Here is a 23,377-nt window from a genome sequence, read left to right as displayed (position 1 = left end):
CAGAATAGCAGAAAGAAAGAACCTCTTTATCAGTGGAAGGGGTGTTCTGTGGGTAGTTCGTCCCCATACTGTATATGACTGTGTAAGTGTGGGCTATGTGGAAAGCAGAGAGGAGCACACAAGGTGTTGCTACCGTTACTGTCTTCCAGCAATACACTAGTTTAGTGAATGTGTCTGACTCTTTCATCTTAGCAGCAATCACTGCTAGCTTATTGGTGTAGCACCCTTCTAAGTTAAGACATTAATAACTCCTTGAATTTGGCATACTGTATGACCATTATGCAATTAGATCCATCACACCACAACGCAGAGCTTTTCAAAGTGGCAGCTATACTTTGTCCTTTTTTGGACTCTCCAGATAACATGGTCACACTATGAGATATTCTGGGTACTGTGGTCCAATAAAAATAACCTTCTGACATTCTGCTTCTGGACAGAACTTGGAAATAACACCAATACACTGACACGAAATTCATTACTTTTTGAACCAAAAGCAGATAAAAAGATCTCAACAGCTAATGTTTAGAAATGATGGTTTTAACAGTAATATTCAAGGGAGTTTTACCATTAAAAACATTAACTGCATTCCCCTTTGTAGAAAGGACCATGTCACATCACAATTATTCCACTTCAAAGGAAAAAAATCTGTAGTTCTTTTTAAAATTCCAGTTTACACTGGCCATCTCAAATTCAGTCCCATACACAACTTGGACTATAACACCCAATAGCTAACATAGACATGGATCTATGGCATTTTTCAGGGCTTCTAGGAGTTTTAGTCTAAAATACTAGGACCCCTAATTTGGGAACCATTGGCTAGATATGATAAAGAAATACGCACAGAGTGGGCATTTGGCTTTGTACTTACTTCTTTAGCATAGCTACTATTAGAAACTTTGCCTGAGAATACTTGTCACATTGAAAAGTGCCTTAGAAATGTGCTGGCCTATCTGATCCCAGCTACTGAGGAAGAACCTCCTTCCTACCGCAACCCATTCAGATCCAATGCAGTGCTTCACAAAAGGAAAAACAGAATGAAAAACACAACAATCTCCACTGACTTTTAGTCTCTTTCATTTGCAGCCAGCAGTGAGCTTCCCTTGACTCTCCTCTACAATTTCACCAGGTTTAGTGAAGATTGGGTTTCAGACATCCAAGTTATGCACCCACAAAAAGTGGATTCCCCCAGAAAAGGGCCCTTTAGCACCTGACTTGGGAAAGCCCAGTCTTCACTAAACTGGCAGACATTTTACAGGAGACTCATGGGAAGCTTCTCTGTGATTTTGGTGTCTTTAGGTGCCTGGGGAGAATTTTCCTGGGGGATTCTTTTTGGGTGTTTAGCTTAGACATCTGAAACCCAATCTTCACCAAACTCGGAGGGATTGCAGAGGGAAGTAAGGGGATGTTTCTCTGCAATTCTGGTGTCTCTAGGTGCCTGCAGATGTGTTTTATAGCCCAACTAATTGCTGAATCAAAAATAGCAAAAATTAATTAATTCATATTCATTGGGGGGCACTGATTCATATAAATATGAATGGATGAATTAGCAATTTTTGATGAATTTTGCAATTCATTTTTCAATTCGTGCCCATCTCTACTCCTGATAGTGTTATACTATAACTACCCAAAGCCCAGAAAATCAGTCCAGATTGTTAACAGTGTTAACTAAGGTTTCTTGGCGTTGTAGTCTAATTAATTTATTCTTGCAAGATCAGACTACTTATTATAAAACTTGTTTCTGAAGTAAGGTAGAGACATATTTTCATTTAGAGTGTGTGTGTACAAGTGACATCTATCCTCTATAGAGATTCTATTAAACTAGTGTTTAAACTTTTCTGCTTTAACGCTGACAGCAATAAGTTGTCTTCCCACTATCTAACATTTAACTTTAATTAGTTTGTAAGCCTAACAGTACCAGTTCTGAACTTGACTATCTTAGCCGTATATGTTGACTAAGCATTCCTGCCTTGTTCTAGCAGAGTGCCATCTTTTCAAGTCAGTAAAGCAACAGATGCACTGTCAAGAAAGCATGACAATAACCTATTTGTGTGCACATGGGAAGCTTACATAGGACTCTGAATAGCCTTTGAAACTGATAACCTGGCTGTGGCCAGTAAGTCTCATGGTTCACCTTGGCTACCAACAATGAAGGAAGTAGAAACAATCATCTTCTTGTTTCGGAGGAGACATGGCACAGTGACAAAGTGTGATAATCCCAGGGAGAGAATGCCAACAGATAAGCATCTGGCCAATTTTTTTTACATCATCAGGACAAAAATGATACATCAAGTAGAATGCTTGTGATTCACTCACTGACAAGACACTGAGAGGCAGATGGTAAAGCCCAGCAAAAGGAAAAGGTATAACAACAACAACAACAACAACAACAACAACAACAACAACAACAACAACAACAATAACAATAATAATAATAATAATAATAATAATAATAATAATAATAATAATAATAATAATAATAATAATAATAATAATAATAATAATAATAATAATAATAATAATAATAATAATAATAATAATAATAATAATAATAATAATAGCAGCCCCTGCTGTCTGGTTCTTTTTTTTCTTACAACAGAGTAACAGCTTCTGTTTGAACAGAGAGCCATTTTAGTGCTACCACCACTGCTCCTGATGATGTGCTCAAGTGTATCCATGCTTAAAAGGCTTCTGACTTGTTTTCTAAAGCTTGTTAGGTTTCTTGGAACTGCTAATGATTAATGGGTTTATTAAATGAATCCCAGAGTCAGAAATCTATTTCAAGAAGGTTACTGCAAAGTTTAATATCAACTGATGCCATGTTCTAACAGAAAGCCAAGATGGTGACATCTTCATTAGACAAAACCGGGGCAAAATTACAATCAGTTATTTACTCTCAGATGCATTTCTCTGGTGAAGTGTTAAATCAATCAATTCATTCAGTAAATGAGACATAAACAAGCGTGGATAATGCCAAGTCTCTGACTTGAGACAGCATCTCAGAGACAAGCACTCTCAGTCTTGGGAGTCAAGCACTATGTTTATGGATCCAGTCTCTATAGCTGTTACGAGGCAATTACAGTATTTATTAGGAGAGGGGAAGATGAGTATGAGACAATATGGTAAAGGTTAATAAAATTATGTATGTATGGTATGGGAAGCCCCCTACCCGATATCAATATGTGAGAATTTCTAATGAAATTGATTGGCTCTGGACCTAAGGGAGTAAAGACTTCAGGTAACACAGAAGGGATGCACAGAATCTGGGGAAGCTTTCCTTGCTGGGGATTCAGGGCCTGTAACTTCCAACTGAGGGTTAAGTACATGTGTTTGTGGCATACATACTGATGGCCTGCAAGCCAAAAGAGACTGATCCTTTGTCTTACTGGGCTGAGGAGGGGTCTGTTTAGGGAGGTATGGCCAAGGCAGCAGTGTGACTGCTGTCTTGCCCACCAATTAGTGTGTCCAAAAAGCAAGAGTTATCTCAGGCAGGAGGCATTGTCAGTCCATATCACTCATGCCAGGAACCTGGATCTGTAGGGTTAGCCTAACTTTGGTAGGCTTCCCTGAAGTTCCCTTTAAGTAAGAGAGAATGGCACACTCTGCTCACAGTACTAGGTATGCCATGCTTCAGTTTGCTGCCCCCTCCATCTGCCTCTGGGAGTTTTAGTTAAGAACACCTGGATTATCCAAGGTTGGGAACCACTGGCCTAAATGTTCTATAATTGTGATTTACTTTTCATAGAGAAAGGACATTTGTCTTGTATAGAGACAGTCTGCACCAATTATGGAGACCTTGGAAAATCAATAATGTCCCTTGAGTCACTCTGCTCCCTCCATATGCCTCTTTCATTCTTCCAACTGCTCCTCCAAGACTGTGCTCACTCACTCCTCCTGTGCTCCGTGCAGTTGACACAGTTTCCACCCACCATTGGCCTTCAGCTGCTCCAGTCTGCTTGCTACTGCTGCCTAGGGTATTTGCCCAATCTCCAGTATGAACTGTGCTCCTCAAGTGCTACTGGAAGTTCCTGCTAGCATTCCCACTATTCATGGTTCCATCCGTACGCCCATTACAGTCACTTCCTAATACCTAGGCAATGCTGGCTGTGGCTTGTGCTCTTTTTTGATTCACTGGGAAGATGTCTGTGGACACAGGGAAATCCTTTAACAACATCTTGCCTGTTTATGCTTTTTTAAAAGGGAAAGTAATGACAAAGTGTTCTGAAGAATCTGGAAGCTTGCTTCTTGTTTTGAGCCATCTGGCTCAGTCTTAAAAGCCAAAATTCACCACAGGGTACAATACATTTAAGATTAACTATAATATATTATTTTTGTTTATTTTTGTCATGGAGAGTTCCTGAGAACTAAAAGCTTCATGTTTTTGAGGAACTTTGTGATGGAACATACATCAGGAAGCATTATTTATATTATTAAGCAGTATATAAACTTTTCTGATCAATTTTGCAGATTAATTTTCTTCACATTTGAGGAAAATTATTTTGATATGTCATAATTAATAGGATAAAGTACATTAACTACATTTTTATTATTTGTTTTTTTCGCAAACAAATTATTTGGGATTATTTTTAAATTTTGAATATTTTCACTATATTTCTGTATTTATAAATCTAAAATCTGTGCTGTTGAAACTGCCAGTAAAAGAGTGAGAGAGGACACAGAGATTTCTCAAAAATCAGGAAAGGTGTGATGTCACCAATTTTGGGATATTTGCTAAATTCTTCATTCTCATCTATTAACTCAATATGGTTCCTCAGTGAGGAACTTCCAAGTCAAACAGGATTCATCCGAGTCATATTCAGATTGAATCAAGGGACATTATTCATTTTCCAAGGTCTCCATAATTTGTGCAGTTTGTCTCTATACAAGACAAATATCCTTTCTCTATGAAAAGTAAACCATAATTATAGAACATTTAGGCCAGTGGTTCCCAACCTTGGATAATCCAGCTGTTCTTAACTAAAACTTCCATAGGCCTTCATCAGCAGCTGTGCTGGCCAGGGTTTCTGGGAGATGCAGTCCAAAACACCTTGGTTACCCAAGGTAGGGAACTATTAGTTTGGCCTGTTACAGAAGACACAAACAATCCTTCTGATGCTTGTAATCCTTAAAAGGTCACGCAAGAAACCAACAGCCCTTGTCATTTTCCATCTTATATAAAAGAGCCAGATGGTGCAGCGGTTAAACCGCAGTACTGCAGTCAAGCTTCTGCTTACGACCTGAGTTTAATCCTAATGGATTCAGGTAGTTGGCCCAAGGTTTGACTTTGCCTTTGTCCTTCCAAGGCTGGTAAAATGAGAGTTTGTGGGGAGGCATAGTGTTCCCTGAATCATTGTGTTGTAAGCCACCCAGAGAGTACTTTAGCATTATGGGGTGGCATATAAGTCGAAACAACGAAAAAATTCTGCAGCTTTCCACTGTGCTTCCTCATCTTCACGTGTAAGGACAACTGAGGATCTGCATCCTTGTTCTCAGTATAGATGTTCAAGCTGGACATCTGCGACTGAAGTTCAAACAGTACCTTTTCTGAATTATTTTGTATTGTGTGCTCGGAATGTATACCCTGAACTAAGCCAAACTGAGACCACCATCCATCTGTTTTGTGACTACAGTTTTACCATCGCGCCCACAAATTCTTCTTCAAGAATCAAGAGAGGAAGGAAATTAGAATTATAATTTCCTCTCATCTTTCAGACCTATTTATGCTTTTCTCTGTCTCAGGAAAAAAAATTGAACTGAATTGCAGGGATGTAGTTAAGTTTGTACTCTGCATTCATTCAATATTAAATTGCCTATTAAAGCAGAAGGAGCTTAATGAGGCTGACCTCATTTCCTCCCCTCACCCCCCAATCACTAAAGGGAAAACTGTGCTATGTCAATCAGAGAGTATTCTCTGAACTAGATTAACAATTAGGTCCCACTTTAACAGCAACAAAAGGAAAAGGAAAAAGGTGCGCTCCCCCTTCTATAAGCTAAAATTATCATTTTAAAGTGACAACACTGAAATTTCCTTTACTTCAACTTTAGGAAATACACAGCGTCACACTATTATCTCCACATGCCTGTGATTTAAAGGTGTGATGTCTTTCATTGTGCAGGTGATGCTAGCTCAGGGTAGGAACAAATTTTACTTTATATCCAGGAATGTGAAGCACAGTATACTTCCTCCCCCTTGCTATTTTACTCAAGAAAAAATGGCTCCCCCCCCCCCCCGAAAGTTTCCAGAAAACAGAGTTATTAGCAGCTGTACTGCACAGGGAACTAATTCACTAATTCTAGGGTACTGTCTTCAGCTTCTTTGCAATGTTTTAAACATACCAAGTTGACTTATTTATTTTCTGTTCCATGATCCGTAGAACTCAGTCTGGTTATAACTCTGCCTGCTGCTTTCCACACTGGCTATAGTTTTACAAGACTGTTCAAGAGCACACCCACGTGTTCCCATAATCTAAACCAAAGTTTGTTAGTAACACAGTTACATGTAACTGGTAAATTTTGGGATAACAAGGGTATTACCAAGTTGCATTTCAAAGGTAAAATAACAAACAGCAATGAAATTACTTCATTGATGTAACAAAAATGTTTTCTATGTACTTCCAAATGTTACTTTTAAAGGGCGTTTTTAGACATGATGTTAAAAAGATTTATTTTGTTCTCCTTTCCTAAGTTTCTATTCTAAAACATAAAGAGAAAGGGGGGAATCAGTGTTAACAAATCATAACAGCTATGATGCTACATAAAGCATCATAAAGAACCATAAAGAAGGACCATCAAGAAGGCTGACCGCCAAAGAATTGATGCTTTTGAATTGTGGTGCTGGAGAAGACTCTTGAGAGTCCCCTGGACTGCAAGGAGAACAAACCTATCCATTCTGAAGGAAATCAACCCTGAGTGCTCACTGGAAGGACAGATCCTGAAGCTGAGGCTCCAATACTTTGGCCATCTCATGAGAAGAGAAGACTCCCTGGAAAAGACCCTGATGTTGGGAAAGTGTGAAGGCAAGAGGAAAAGGGGACAACAGAGGACGAGATGGTTGGACAGTGTCATCAAAGCTACCAACATGAATTTGGCCAAACTCCGGGAGGCAATGGAAGACAGGATGGCCTGGCATGCTGTGGTCCATAGGATCACGAAGAGTCGGACACGACTTAACAACAACAACAAATGATGCTACACCAAGGGAGGTGAGAAAGGCGAAGACAAGGAATCAAGACTTCCTCTGTAGTGGCCCCTATTCTCTGGAACAGACTACTTTACTTATTCACAGGGGGCCAATTGCTTTCTCAGCCTCACTTTTGTTATTGTTGTTTAGTTTTTAAGTCATGTCTGACTCTTCGTGACCCCATGAATCACTTTTACTGCTTGCCATCTGTAAAATGGGCTTATCCTATGCCATCATTGTAAGGATCACCACATTTTATATTTCTACATTATAAGGAAATTATTCATAACTTCTTCGTTTGTGCCAGCCTTCTAATCTCTACAGAAATTACCTGTGCTGCTGCTGCTGCTCCTTTGCTTGTGATACAAGGGTTTAAGATCACAACTGGGGAATCTTGTCCCTCAGACTTCTGGGTCTCCAGACACCTCTGTCTTTGTCGTATCATCCCCGTCTGGTAAAGTGATTCCTCGGGAATTCTGTGAAAAAGGATTCAGGATTACAGCTATCAGTTTTTATAGGATTTATACAGCTTCCACAGAAATAATGAAAAGAATAGGAGAGGTCAAATAGGAGGAGGGTTGGTAAACTCGGTTAAAATTATCATATAATCATAAACCTGCATGGGTAATGAACTGTTTACAATTAATTGGTTAACCTACTTGAACCCTATGAATGCTCTCAAGTAATATTGTCAAAAAGTTTACTCAAAGGATTGTGTATATAAGGCTGCATCCTTAAACTGTTCCTGGGAAGGGAAAATGGAAAGTTTAGTTGTACATGTATAGCTGATAGCATAAACTATTTAAATTCCCACATGAATGACTATTACCTAAGTTCTGGATATACATTTTCCAGGTACCATTTGAAGGAGTGACATTTCAATGACTTCCTCAGTTCAACTCTGCTTTGGATACTGTGGAGAAGAAAAAATATAATTAGTGTGCCCTATTACAACTTGATAAAAGACTGGCTCAGGAAGAGACAATTCCACTAGAAATTGAGACAGTGGAAAAATGTACTGGTAATTAAGAATCCTCTCATCAATCCCTCCAGATTCTTTTTCTCACCTACCTCCTCCATTATAACTCTATACAATAAGGCCTGGTGTTAATTTGGTATTACTAGTAACACAACCTGTAGTTAGTAGGTGAACAATGGCAATGGGTCAAGATAGGGACCATAGGGGAGGAGGATTAACCCTTTCACTTTGTCATTTAGCCTCAGTGAGAATTTTGTTGAAGTGTTTGGCGCAGGAGGCCAAACACTGGAAATCTTTTTCCTAAGCTGAATAGCAGGTGGGGTGATTATGGTTAGGAGAGAGAAAAAAAGTAAATCTTCTTTCTGGCACCATAATCCAGATATTCATCTCCACAGGTGTTATTTAAAATGGAAAACCTGTATATATAAATTGCAGTGATGTGATTATCTTTCTATCAATTATGATCCTTTTTGCAATTAAAGTTGCACTTAATATTTGCTGCCTAAATTGTATGGTATATTTACGCAATGGTGAAGAATGCATAGTCCTCAGATACTCTCATCACTTTTTGCCATTAACTGTGTTGACAAGGTTAATGGAAGTTTCCGTCTAACAACATTTTGGGGTAGGTGAGAGTTGTGTTGAAGAGTAACAATGTCATTCCTCCCTTGTTCAGTTCATGCCAAGCATACTATTCAACTCCTGCTCCCATTAAACATGGAAAGGATGCCACAAACCCTTTTTTCTAAGCCCTCTCAATATGACCAGATAGGCGAGGTATAAATGGAATAAATAAATAAATAAAATAAAACATTGTGGCACCCACAAGAAAATTCACATTAGACTATAGCAGTTAGTCTTTAAGGTGCCACAACATTTTTCTCTTCTTTATTTTTTATTTTTATTTTGTTTTTGCCTGATATGATAGGAAAGGTCTGGTTTCTTGGACCATAATCTGTGCATTCATAAGAAAGATCTCTGGCAAGGAGTTGGCTGCTCCATGCAGAAGATGAGGAAAATGTGTTGTGCTTGGAGTTTCACAAACCTGATTAGGAAAGCTTTAGATTGAACCTTGCAGGAGAAGGAGACAGTATTTCTGTGGACAAGGGTGCACCAATTAATGAGGACAACAGCAGTAATGATGCACAGGAAACAGAGTGGTGATATGAGAACCCAACTACAGACAGGGGAAAAAACCTGTGGACAAAAAAGCTGGAAGGAATGGCCAGGGTTTTTATGCTAATGAACAGAACACAGAGAACAAACAAGATGAACTTGATCTTTTAAAGCCTCAGGGCACATATCACTGGACAGGCATTACTGAAACCTGGCAGGATGAGTCACACAACTGAAAAATAGAAATTGTGGAGTATATCCTATTTGAAAGGAACAACATCAACAGGAAGACAAAAGAAGTAGCATTATATTAAAGGACATATGCAGTTGTGAAGAGATCCATGACTAGAAGATTGGAAAGTTGGTTGGAAGCTTTTGGATAAAAATTATAGGAGAAGGAAACACTAATGACATCAGTATGGGACCTGTAATAAACATCAAGCCAGACTAGAAAGGATGGTGCCTTTCTAGACCACATAACCAACATTCCAAAAGAGAAATATAGTAGTAATATGTGACATCAAGTATGCTTATGTTTGTTAGAAGACAAACACTGCCAAAAAGGTCCAACAAATGTGAGGCTCTGAGTTGCCTTGCTGAACATTTCATTTTCAGACAGCAGAAAAAGCAACAAAATAAACTATTTTGGGCCTGATCCTCACCAACATGTAGCATGAACTTGTAGTGTGAATTTTGAGAGGAAAGAAATCAAAGAAAGGGAAAGCTGAAGATAGCTTTTAAGAAAACTAACTTCAGTAAAGGAAATATTGGATGAGATCACATGGTTAAAAGTAATCACACAGAAGGACGTTCATGGTGGAAGAGAGTTCATGTGAGGTGAAATATTGAAGGCTTAACAGCAAATAATTTCAACAAGATGGAAAAGTGGGAATGATGTCCAGGAACTACTAGGGTGGCAGCATAAGGAGCTTTTGGATGAGATAAAATTTAAAAGGGGGGTTGTATAATAAATGGATTATGGGGCAAATTTCCTTAGAAATGTGCAAATATGTAGCCAGTACTTGGTTAAAGATTAAAAACCAGATCTCAGGCTTGCATGAGAAGCTGAAAATAATAAAAATGTATAATTATGATTATATTCAAAGCAAGAAAAGGAAGAACAAGGAAGTACTAGGTCCACTGCATGAAGGATAGGGAGAAATGCTAAAGAGTGTCAGAAAGAATGCAAAACAGTTCAACATCCACTTTTCCTCTGCCTCCCCAAAGAGAAAACAGTGCTGAACCTGGCAAAAGCGGAATCAGTTGTGCATCAATAGTGCTGCTGCCCCAAACAGATAAATAGGTGATACAGGAATACAAGGCCAAAATAATCTGCATTTCAAGATACTGTACTAAAGGAATTTTCAAGCACAATAAGTCTTTGCATATTATTTTTGAGAATTCTTGCAAAGCTGGAGGCATGCAAATATTGTCCCCATCTTCAAAAGGGGGGGGGGGAAGAAGACTCAGGCAATTATGGACAAGTCAGTTTGACGTCAATATCAGGAAACGTTTTACGACAAATCATTAACCAGTCAATCTATAAGTACTCAAGAACAAATGATGTGATTACTAAAAGCAAGCATGGATTTCTCAGAAACAATCATGTCAGACTAATTTGCCTCTCTCTCTCATTCCTTTTAGAATTACAAGCTTGGATGTTAGGAGGAATGATGTGAATAGAGGGTATTTTTATTTTAGTAATGCTTTTATAAAGGCAGCACATGATATTCTTGTGGACAAGTTGGGAAATGAGGACCAGATAATACTAGTGTTAAGTGAATTTGTAGCTGGTAGAGATGTATGCAAAGAGCACTCCCCAATGGTTCCTTGGTGTTGAAGGATTCTGTCTTGGATGTACAGTTGTCCAACATCTTTATAAATGACACGAAGGAGGATGTAGAGCGGATGTTCATCAAATGTGTATAAAAACATCAGACTGGGAGAGGGAGCTAATACCTCAGAAGACAGAATCTGGATTGAATGTGATTTTAATAGGCTGGAGAACTGGACTACAACAAATGAAATGAATTTCAAGAGGGACAAATATAAAGTTCTGCAATTAGACAAGAAAAATTGGATGCACATATGTAGCTTGACAGCACTATGTACAAAGAAGAATCTAATGGGCTTAGATTGAAATACGAGTCAACAATATGATGCAGAAAAAACCCTAGAGCACTGTGTTCAGTTTTGAGTACTCCAGTTTAAGAAGGATGTTGATAAACTGAAACTTTTTTAGAGGAGGGCAGGCAAGATGGTCTGGGAACCACACTCAATGAGAAATATTTGAAGGGGTGGGCAGATTTAGCTTACAGAACAGAAGACTTGAGAATTTATATGAGAGTTTATATGATAGCCCTCTTCAAATATCTGGAGGCTTGTCACAGAGAAGATGAAGCAAACGTGTTCCTCTCATTTCAGATAACAGGACCAAAACCAATGGATTAAAATTACAAAAAAGGAGATTCTTACTGAACATTAGAGGGAACTTCTGAATAGGAGCTGTTCAGTAGTGGAATGGGCTATTTCAAGATCATGAACTCTCCTTGGATTGACTTCTCCTGAAGATATGTTAGCTATGGATTCCTGCAGTGCCAGGAAGACTAAATGATGTTTGAGTCCATAAGTCCAACTCTACAATTCTTCATGTAGACACAGTTATTTTCCACTCCATCTTGCAGAAGATGTGCATATATTCCAACTTGGATAAGGAACCACACATATACTGATTGTACTTCCAAGCCCAGTTCTGCAACAGGGCTGCATAAAGAAAAACACTAAAAATGCTGAAAAGAAAAATATTGCCTCATCTTCCTCCTTCTCCTTCCTATCCATCTCTTATCACGGCCTGGACATCAGCAACGAAGACAATTCTGCTGTATTCGCAATCTTCCAGTGCTTCTTTTTCCATGTATTTTACTTTAAATTATAAACAATCTGTGCTTTTTATTGCTCATTATATTTTTGAAGTATTCTAGCTTGTTGGATTTTTCATAGGTTTTATCATTTCTTGGCCTTCTTTACTCATTTGTTTTAGTACTTCTAAGAAATTCTTAGCATTTTCAATAAACCCATAGCTCAAATTATGATTTCTTTTTGACAGTGACTGTTGTGCCCATAATTCTGTGTTCTATAGCAGAATTGAGAATACAGTATTTAACATCATATAGTAGACCTGTACACTGTATTTGGAGAAATGTGCAAAAATGGATCAAATCAGCAGTAGGATATTCACCCCTGGGATGGAGCAACATCCTAACGGATCCTTCTCATTTCATTCGGTATTTGTAGAATTAAAATATGGTCTACAACATGAACTGAGGAAAGGGGAAATTAGGACTGATACACTGAGTTCCTAAGTGCAAAGGGAGAAAGTGAGTGGAAGTTGAAACCCTCAATGAAGCTCAAGAGCTCCCTTGGACACGCCAACAACCAAGACACCAGGGAGGGCTCACATAAGATCACCAGATGTTATATATTCTGTTGCAACCGGTAGATAAGCTATTTTCTGGAGCTGCAGGGCAAGGCAAATGTCTTGCAATTTTGCTTAGACAACCTTTTTACATTCTTTTCATTTCTCCTTTTATTCACATTAGTTTAGTAAACTCCACTGAAATGTTATTACATCATAAGGAATGAATGGATGAGTGATTGTGAAAGGATGACTGCACTATGGGCTTTGATTAAGGAGCTCACACAATTAGTGTGTTGCTGTCTGTGTCATTTTTCTCACTCCTCTTGCAGTGGCGCAAATACCAGTAGCTGCCTGCAGGGATTCTGGCTACAGTGTTAAGGTCTACAACATTCCTGAGGTAGATGCTGTTGTGTGTCCGCACCTTTCACTATAACTGTTTTTCTTTTTCTTTCAGTGCACAAATGGATGCAGATACTGTCACAGACTCAGGATACAGAAGGGCAGAAACTATCTTTATGGCATTTTTCATCTATAGGCCTAATATCTGGGCACCAAGTGAGTTGAAGGCCTTCTTCACATTTCTACACAATGTGGACTCTCAATGCTAATTTTACATTTTGTTACACATTACATTTTTGATCTTAAGGAAACTGTTCAAGGCCATCTCTATTCTGAATTTTGTTGCACAGCAGTGACTCTGTTCATTCAACCCAATTCCAAGTTATGCATTCTACACTTTCTTTTTAGATCTTTCTCTGCCTTTCTTGGATTGTTTGCTTGCTTGTTTTTTATCTGATTATCATGAACCTGGCTTTATTTAACATTCATTTTTAGGTTCTGTTTATTATCTACTTCATTATCTTATGTAGTAAACAGTCAAGACCTATTTCTCTTCAATCCGTTCTCCCTCCAAACAGATGACAATAGCTGATCATGGTGATGTGTGCATAATGCAGATGGACTGAGGCAATAAAACTTTATAATGCATTATTATAGACGGTATAAACCATCTATACTCAACAGCATATGACTAATTTCTGGTACTCTGGTAGCTGAGAGTGGTAAGAATGACAAAAATAGAGGTTGTCAAAACTGGCTGGAAAAATTCTAGGAATTATAGTCCAAACGATAATTTTTCCATGCTCTGGACAAACAGGCAGGTAATTTGCAGTTTTGCATCATCTGAGGAATCAATATTATTATTATCAAATTATCTCACATTTTATAAAGGAAGTAGGCATGTAAGAAAAGAAAGGAAGGACCGAGGGAGGGAGGGAAGGAAGGAAATAGAAGAGGCTGGACTTGCTACAACAAGTTATGGCATAACTCTTTGTCACCCTGTGGCAAGTGTGGCAGTAAGGATTCAGCTTGTAACCTTTGTTTCTTTCTCCTGGGGTTTCCTAATGAGGCTACCTCATTAGTTAGGATAGGAGAGTTTACTTGTACTAAGAGGACAGTTATTAAAAGAAGAATCCACATTTCCAACAACATATAAGAAGAGGACATTAGCTCATTTGTTTTCATCCAGGAAGAAACTGGTCTTTCAAATGAGATAAGCCAATTGTTGTTTTATATAAGCCAGGTTTTTTAATATAGCAGGCAACTAGGACTTCATATCCATATACTTGCAGCATCTGTTTACTATTAACATCTAATTAAATGTTCCCACAGAAACACAATGCAAGCATCCCAACAGCTGGACCAGACTCCTATAAAACTGTAATGAGGTTCCACTGTATCAAACAACCGAGTCTCTCTCTGCATTTTCCTTCACCACCAGAGGGGGACACTTACTCTCCATATGGTCTCCCTTGAGCTGCAGGCCGGGCAGCGTAATAGTATTGCTTGTATTCATCCATCCACACTTCAGCCGTGCGCTTGGTGTTTCTAAGGAGAGACGTTTAAAACATGAGTGAGAAACCCCAAGAAGCATCCATGAAAGAGCTTTGATTTTTGCCTGAAATAAAAACCAGCAGGGATCAGGGTAGGGTGGAGAAGTTTCCTCCCCTTCCCCTCTTCTGAGCCATTCATGTGATGGAAAGGGGGGTGGGGTGGGAAACCACTAAACAGATGAAGACATTATTTTTCATCAGTAGCTGAAGACAACGTATTCTGGTAAAGTAAGGAAGAAAATTTGCACGGATGTTCAGGCTTTTAAAGGCTGATTCTCATCTTATCTTGTTTACATGCAAATGCAAGACATGGTTGCACACTAAGGATCAAATCCTGGTTCCAGGCATCTGCATGTAGCCAGTTCATTCTTCCTTTGAATAAACAGTGAAATAAACCAGAAGCCACATTAACCAAAGCCCCTCTCATGTGGAAATAGGGAGCTATGCAAATAGTTTCTGACTGGTCCCTAATCCAGATTTAGAGCTCAGGAATGTGCAAAGCAGCAGCAAAGAGACTGCACAGAAGCGCTGTGAGCAACTAGATCCAGTGGCTGATTCTTCCAATCATGTGCATGCATATATGTAAAAATGTAATCTGTAAATAAGGACACATTCCAGCATGGTATAGTGGTTTTAGTGTAACCTTGGGCCAATCTCCCTCTTTCAACTTGACTCATAGGCCTGTAAAGCTGAGGTAGGACGACTCAGTTATCCTGAAATCAGCAGAGGACATGTGTGGGACAAATGTATACAAATGATTACAATGATAATGATCATCTTCATCTTCACTTTTTGGGATAAGGAAAGAATCTTTTCTAGTTTGGAGTCGTTAGTGATTATGAGCTACCAGTAGATCATCTTCTTTGGGATTTTGGAGATTAATTTTCTTGCTTGCAAACCTCTGATTACTCAAAAGATGTTCACCTTTGCAAATACTGCAAGAAACATGGCCATAGAAATAGATCCATAACTCAGAAACTGGGTCATGAGTCAATGGCAGATGGTTTTAGACCATATAAATTCATATGGGTTTATATATATAAACTCATATTCCAGATGCCATGTACAGTGGCGCCTTGACTTACGAACATCCAGACTTATGACCATTTCAAGTTGCGAGCAGCTCCGGCTGCAAAATTTTACTTCGACTTGAGGCCGGAGCTTCGAGTTGCAAACAAAAGAGGCAGGGAAAAAATGCGGGAAATTCAGGGCTAACCTTTGGTTGGGGAAGAGCTTCTTTTTAGCTCTTTTGCCCCAATGGTTAGAGTGAGTGCATCGGAGAAAACTTCAGGACTGCTTGGAGCTGCTTTCTGCTCCTGAGTAAGTACATTTACTTTGTTTTTCAGGGTGGGTTGGGGGGGTTATGTTTCTGTGCTGTGATTTTTTTGTGTTTTGGTGTGTTCCCCCCCCCCAACCCCATAGCGTTCCGCTGGGCTGGCTGTGTGTGTAGAAGGGTTGTTTTTTTTTTTATCAGCCCCATGGCGTTCCGCTGGGGCTGGCTGTGTGTGTGTGTGTGTGTGTGTGTGTGTGGTTTTTGTTTTGTTTTGTTTTGGTGTATTTGTTTTTCGGCCCCAGCCTGTTCCTATGGGGCTTGCAGTTTTTTTTTCCCCTTGGTATTTCCCCCCTGACAAGAATGGATTAATGGGGCTTTAATGTATTGCTATAGGAAATGGTGTTTTGACTTCAAACCATTTCGAGTTACGCCCATCTTCTGGAAAGGATTATGGTCGTAAGTCGAGGCACCACTGTATTTCTTCTCAAAAAAATATTTGGAGAGGGGAAAAAAAGGCAACTTCTGGTTTTGGCCTTGCTGCTGTTTATTGAATATCAGTCAACAGACTACAAAACAGAAGAGTTATAACACCACAATTAAAAAAAGGTGTGATGTCAGGTTGTACAAGACAAACACCATTTTCACCAATCCCACAATGCCTTTGTCTGGCACTGCAGAAACACAAAGCTGGTTCCAGGCAAGCTTTTCTAGGGATTAACAGGTGACATCTCGGGTGCCACAACCAGGCAGGCCTTCTCTCTAGTCAACATTCATATAAAATGAGATGGCTGGGTGAAGAAAAAAATGAATTATCTAGGTTCGCAGAGAAGAAGCCAACTTTCAGAAGGTAACAGCATTTCCTTCATTAGAAGTTGATCTCTCTGAACAGTTTGGTGAAAAGATTACAAGAATGGGCAGGTTTTCTTGGCACACATAACTACTGTTTACCCGAAAATAAGACCTAACCTGAAAATAAGCCCTAGTATGATTTTTCAGGATGCTTGTAATATAAGCCCTACCCCCAAAATAAGCCCTAGTTAAGCGAAACTCCACTCTCCACCATCGTCCAGCAATGAGAAGAAGATGACATGACTGTAGTTGAATAAATATAGATTGTTTTACATGAAAAAAATAAAACATCCCCTGAAAATAAGCTCTAATGCATATTTTGGAGCAAAAAGTAATGTAATGCCCTGTGTTATTTTCAGGGAACGACAGTAGGTGTGAGTATATCTGAGTCATCTGAGTCTCTACTGGGAATATATAGTCTTCCAGAATGCCTCAGAAATGTTCAAATAGTAGATATGGCGTATGTGATCTATCACATGATTAATTCTGGTTACAGGCAGCTGGAGATGGGAAAAGTAGCTTTTCCAGAGTACAGATCCCAGAATGATAATATGGGCAATGTAGTACAGAGGAAGAACATTTCCCATCCCTGCAAGCAGTTTGTGGGCGGGGTGGGGGGATGTGAACAATGCCTTACTTTATATAGGTGTTTGCATTTCCCTCTGGAAAGGTGTAGGGATGCTTCTTCCGGAAGACGTGGCCCACCCGGCTGCAGGGGATGATTTCCAAGCTTCCACCACACATCCATACCCGGAATGAGATTTCTGTAAGAAAGATTCATCTTTAGTTTTTTGATGTCCTGGAGAAGACCAGATGCCGGTGTCATTGTACGCTTTACTGCACTGAAGCAGGCAAACAATGGATCAGAAACAGCTTTTCTGGATAGCCTGTTTTCTTCTATGCAAAGCTCCTGACCATTACTTTGACATTTAATGATATGAAATTTCCTGGTAACATTGTAGGAAATGGAAAATAACTAAACTGTAAGAAAATCCCTTTTGTATACAACAGACTTTAATATTTCAGGAGCACTTTACTATCCCTTATGTTTATAATAATGTGTGCAATGGAGAATGCAGAACTGGTGCCCTTCCCAACACATTCAGTGTTCATGAGAAAGGAGTTAAAACAAGAACTGGGTCGGAGGAAAAGCTTGATAGTAGACATGTGAGAGCTCCTGAAAACAGCAGGGGACACTGGGAAGGGGCGCTAGGGTTTTGAGCATCTGAGAGCAGTCCAGTGGCACCAGCCTGTTGAGGGCCCACCAGGCCTGATGCTGGCCATAACTTTGGGTTCCTTCATACCTAGTGATTTAATTGGACAACACAGTGACTTATGGATGGACACATATAAAGCTGACATCAGTCTGAGAATCTTTACAATTACACCTGTCTTTCTCCTCTAGAGGCCCCCTGGTGAGCTACAATATTAAAATTAAACAATATTAAAAACCTTTTAAATAGTTAAATTATTCCAATAAGAAGTGAATAGGTTTCAAATGAAAAATTTGTGACTAAAAACATGATACCATGTGTGCACATTACTAGCTCTTGGTTGAAGCAGTAAAAAAAACTTACAAAATAATATGAATCTCTGCCAAAAGTAGGGAAACAAAGCTGTTTGGCTTTCCAGTTCTACATCGCAATGACAAGCATGTCAGAAATTGGTCATGTTCAAGAAGATAAGACCCCACTATAAAATAAATGAGATTTGCAATTCATATGCATGCTCAAAACCTTGATATCATGTTCTGTGGATCCTCATTCAGCGCATCTACACTGGCCCTTTTGTTGTGTACCAGTGTGGTCTAAATAAGGTTGCTTGAGGTTGGTGGGAAAGAGTGATATGCCACTTGGCATAATCCCCATGTCTAAATGGCATATAGATCTCAAACCATTCTCCAACTACTTCCACTCTCAATCTGTAGAGGGGCAGTGCAATTACTATTAGTAGTTTGGACTGCTAGACCATCGCTGATGCACTGAATCACTTGTCAACATACTGAAGCAACTTATTTATTAAGTCACTTCATGATATTGGAAATTCAAACCAGAAGGAGCCTGGGTAGCTTTGTGTGAGACCCGAGGCAAGGCTATAGAAATGCTCCACGGAGTGTCATCCTCCTTTAAGAGAGAGAAGGAGACCCAAACGGAATCTACGGCTACCTGCGTCGCGGTCAGGCACCAGGGTATAGATACCTGTGACTTGGAACAGGGCTTGAAGAGACTATCAGTGGCCACCCAGACAGGAGTAGAAAAGGTGGGAACAAGGGTGGGGAGTGACCGTTAGTAGAGGCGGGACATGGAGATATAAAAGGAGAGCGGGACAACATACCCGGAGGTTGGGAATTAATATGGGTGGAAGATCCCTGGACAGGGAGATGTTAAAGGTGAGGGTGCCTCGAGAAGAGGCTGATTACCGGTGACGAAGAGGTTTGCCCCCCAAACCGTCCTATTGGGGAGAAGCGGAAGCCAGGGAGTGGCAGAGGTGGTTGAGAGAGGAAAAAGTCCTCCTCGATATCTCAGCGGCCTTTGATACCATTGACCATGGTATCCTCCTGGGGAGGCTCGCTGAGTTGGGGATAGGTGGCCGGGCTTTTGCTTGGCTCCGTTCCTTCTTGGAGGACCGTCCCCAGAGAGTACAGCTTGGGGAGAATGTTTCGGCCCCGTGGTGCCTTAATTGTGGGGTCCCTCAGGGGTCGATCATCTCCCCAATGCTGTTTAACATCTACATGAGGCCGCTGGGAGGGGTCATCAGGAGGTGTGGAGCGCAGTGCCATCAATATGCGGATGACACACAGCTCTACATCTCCTTTTTTCCAACTGCAGGAGATGCCGTTCTGTCCCTTCGGCGTTGCCTGGAGGCTGTACAGGAATGGATGCAGGAGAACGGGCTGAGGCTGAACCCGGACAAGATGGAGGTACTGAGGGTGGGCGCCCCCACACCTGGGGATATGGGAAACTCCCTCATTTTCGGGAGGGTGACCCTGCCCGCCAGGGATGGGGTCCGTAGCTTGGGTGTCCATCTTGACCCGGCGCTCACCATGGAGACCCAGGTGGCGTCCGTGGTCCGTTCCGCTTTTTTCCATCTCAGGCGGATAGCCCAGCTGCGGCCCTACCTTGATGTGGGGTCTCTCACCACTCTGGTGCATGCGCTTGTAGTCTCGAGATTAGACCACTGTAATGCGCTCTACGTGGGGCTACCTTTGAGATTGCTGCGGAAACTACAGGTGGTGCAGAATGCGGCGGCCAGACTACTCAGTGGGCTGAGAAGATACCAACATATCTCCCCCACTCTGGCCGCATTGCATTGGCTGCCCATCTGATTCCGCATTGATTTCAAAGTGTTAACGCTTACTTATAAAGCCCTAAACGGTTTAGGACCTCGATACTTGGCGGAACGCCTTCTCCCACCAAGATCTACCCGTGTCACTCGCGCGAGCCAGGAGATAAGGCTGAGGAGCCTAACGCCGAGAGAGGCCCGAAAGGAAAAGACCAGAAACCGGGCCTTCTCGGCGGTGGCTCCTCGCCTTTGGAACAACTTGCCCCCTGAGATTCGCGCGGCTCCCTCGCTGGGCATTTTTAAGAAACAACTAAAAACATTGATGTATAGGCAGGCCTTCCCAACAGAAAACCCTTGACGATCTTTCTCTTATTCTGTTCTTTATTTTCATTTACGCTTCTGCTGTAAAGTTTTAAAATTATATTGTTGTTTTTTACTGTAAGCCGCCTAGAGTGGTCTAATATGATCAGATAGGCGGGATAGAAATAAAATAAATAAATAAATAAATAAATAAAAAGAAGCGGTGGAGAGGGAGGAATGAGAGAGGAGAGCATGGCGTCTGGAGGAGGCTCGCCAGAGGAGGTATTTACCAGACCTTGGGACCCCTATGCAGAGGGAGCCGACCCCTATGACCATGAGAGGGGAGATGAGGAGACCTTACCCCTGATTGATGTGGACACTGATGCTAAAGAACCGGATGAGACTAATCCGTTCTCTAAAGGTCCCTGGAATGATCCAAGTTTCAACCCCTTTTTACAAGATGTATGGACACCCTCGTTTGACCCGTTGGCGACGAGAGAAAAGAACAATGACAAGTTCAATGTTGATATTTTTTATTTGATGTTCCAATAAATCCTAGTTCTGTTTTTCAAAAAACTGAGCATCCTGTATTTGTGTTCGACAAGCCTGAGGTTACCATTGAACCCTCACACTTTGACAGCTACAAGGCTTGATTTTAATTCATTCCCAGTGATTGCACACACTGAGAACAGATTAAACTAGAGTGCACCAACCTGAACCAAAAAAGGAAAAACTCCTGACAGAAGCTCAAAAAGATGAAGGTTGGATGCTCTGGGTGCAAACTGGTCCACTTATCATGTGATTACTGGAAAAAACAGTAAATCAATATGCCTCCGCAACACACCAAACAGCAAAGCAAATGTCTGTCTGAATAAGCCCTATGTAGTGTGACCATTTTATGCACCATAAAAAAGGCAGGGGATGGAAGAAGACAAAAAATTACACAGATTTATATAGAACGCATATGCTAGTTTATATTAACAGGTACAAATTTAGAAAATACTGCTGTAGGTTAAATAGAAATCCAATTTATCTCATAGTCACAGAGAAGACTGTGATATGTGACCTGTCTTCTTGCTCATTTTACTAGTGTCGTTTTAGTAGGTAACTTCAAGACCTCTTCTCTCATCATTACTTTTAAACCAAATAAAAACTGGACAGGCTGTCAAAGAGAGAGAAAATTCAAGCTACCTTCGGACAACTTTTCAAACAAAGGACCACCATCTTGTAAAACAGGACACATGGCCATCTGACCTTCAGTGTTCTATCATTGCTTTCTGTTGTATCCCGTTTCTCATATAATCCTTTTGTTATTGGTGTTGTTGTTGTTTAGTTGTTAAGTTGTGTCTGACTCTTCGTGACCCCATGGATCAGAGCACACCAGGCCCGCCTGTCTTCCACTGCCTGCTGGAGTTTGGTCAAATTCATGTTGGTAGCTCCGATGACACTGTCCAACCATCTCGTCCTCTGGTGTCCCCTTCTCCTCTTGCCTTCATACTTTCCCAACATCAGGATCTTTTCCAGGGAGTCTTCTCATGTGATGACCAAAGTTTGGAGCCTCAGCTTCAGGATCTGTCCTTCCAGTGAGCACTCAGGATTGATTTCCTTCAGAATTGATAGGTGTGTTCTCTTTGCAGTCCAGGGGACTCTCAAGAGTCTTCTCCAGCACCACAATTCAAAAGCATCAATTCTTTGGCGGTCAGCCTTCTTTATGGTCCAGCTCTCACTTCCATACATCACTACTGGAAAAACCATAGCTTTAACTATGCAGACTTTTGTCGGCAAGGTAATGTCTCTGCTTTTTAAGATGCTGCCTAGGTTTGTCCTCACTTTCCTCTCAAGAAGCAGGCGTCTTAATTTCATGGCTGCTGTCACCATCTGCAGTGATCATGGAACCCAAGAAAGTAAAATCTGTCACTGCTTCCATATCTTCCCCTTCTATTTGCCAGGAGGTGATGGGACCAGTGGCCATGATCTTAGGGGTTTTTTTATGTTGAGCTTCAGACCATTTTTGTGCTCTCCTCTTTCACTCTCATTAAGAGGTTCTTTAATTCCTCCTCACTTTTTAATCCTATATCTGCCCAATCCTACAGGCTTTGATATGTCCTTCTGCTGGATGTAAGCAACCACCTTTCTGCACAGGCAGTTTGGTTTTACACTTCTAGCATCTATGTACCCTGGTCTACTTAATTACATGGTTTACTTTCAGGGTGAGAGGAAGTCTCGGGGGATGAGGCATGTTCAGTGAGAAGGAGCAAGGCCAAGCCACTTGATAACACAACTCTGCATACTAAGTAGGAAAATATACCCACATACGCTATGATAAAAGGCTTCAAGGAGGGGAAAAACAACAGTGTCAGGCAACGGAGGGGATTATTGCAAAGCAGTAGCATCTGTTTCTATGGATCACTGACAAAGCGGCTGCATCTGCAAAGACAGGATTATTTTTCCTTGCTAGCCACACTCCCTAGAGGTGTTGAAGTATTAAAGCCAGCTTAAGATCTGTCTCTCTGACATCCCAGTGCCTGCTTTGCTCTTTCAAGGCTTCACTTGGCTCTCTCTGATCTGCAGCGGCATTGCAGCTGCAAACAATAAGACAACAACATAGTCCAGTTTGATCAAACCTTTCAGTCATGAACAAGATGAGCTAACGTCAATTCTTTCATTTCCCCTGAGGAATTCCCTGAACTGCACAGGAAACACAGGGAAAAATGTCCACCCCCCAAAAACCAGAGTTTAGAAAGGTTCCTCTTTTTTTGGACTATAACAACAATAATTCCCAGCCAACATACAAAGTGCTGGCTGTGGATTCTGTGAATTGTAGTCCAAAATGAATTTCCCCAGGCTCTGCCCAGTATCTCTGTTGTCCTTGGCACCATCCCCATTTAAATTTGTCTTCCCTAGGTTACATTGAAGTTTAAATCAACAAAGAGTCTAGGAAAATGGGTAGACACATGACAGGAATCCAGTGGTGGGTGAGTTGAGGAGGTCCAGGGGGCCATTTTCCTAGAACCTTCCTGTGAAACTGTCCAAAATCCCAGAAAAATTGGGGAAAATGAAAGAGGAAGTTCCCAGACAGCAACTTCCAGCT

The 23,377-nt window shown here is 40.7% G+C and overlaps 1 protein-coding gene across 3 annotated transcripts in view; it reads right to left on the bottom strand.

The window, feature by feature from the left end:
• Positions 1-23,377, bottom strand: part of GALNT14 (polypeptide N-acetylgalactosaminyltransferase 14) — a 319,424-nt gene that overhangs the window by 9,497 nt on the left and 286,550 nt on the right. For all 3 annotated transcript variants that reach the window (XM_072991127.2, XM_020812187.3, XM_072991128.2), the window contains 4 exons: positions 17,342-17,468; positions 14,485-14,577; positions 8,007-8,090; positions 7,509-7,653 (listed from right to left, as the gene is read on the bottom strand). In XM_072991127.2, coding sequence (XP_072847228.1) covers positions 7,509-7,653; positions 8,007-8,090; positions 14,485-14,577; positions 17,342-17,468 — 449 coding nt within the window. The remainder of the gene's footprint in view (positions 1-7,508; positions 7,654-8,006; positions 8,091-14,484; positions 14,578-17,341; positions 17,469-23,377) is intronic.

This window comes from Pogona vitticeps, chromosome 1, assembly GCF_051106095.1.
Source record: "Pogona vitticeps strain Pit_001003342236 chromosome 1, PviZW2.1, whole genome shotgun sequence".
Lineage (NCBI taxonomy): Eukaryota > Metazoa > Chordata > Lepidosauria > Squamata > Agamidae > Pogona > Pogona vitticeps.
This window is presented reverse-complemented; position numbering and strand designations above follow the sequence as displayed.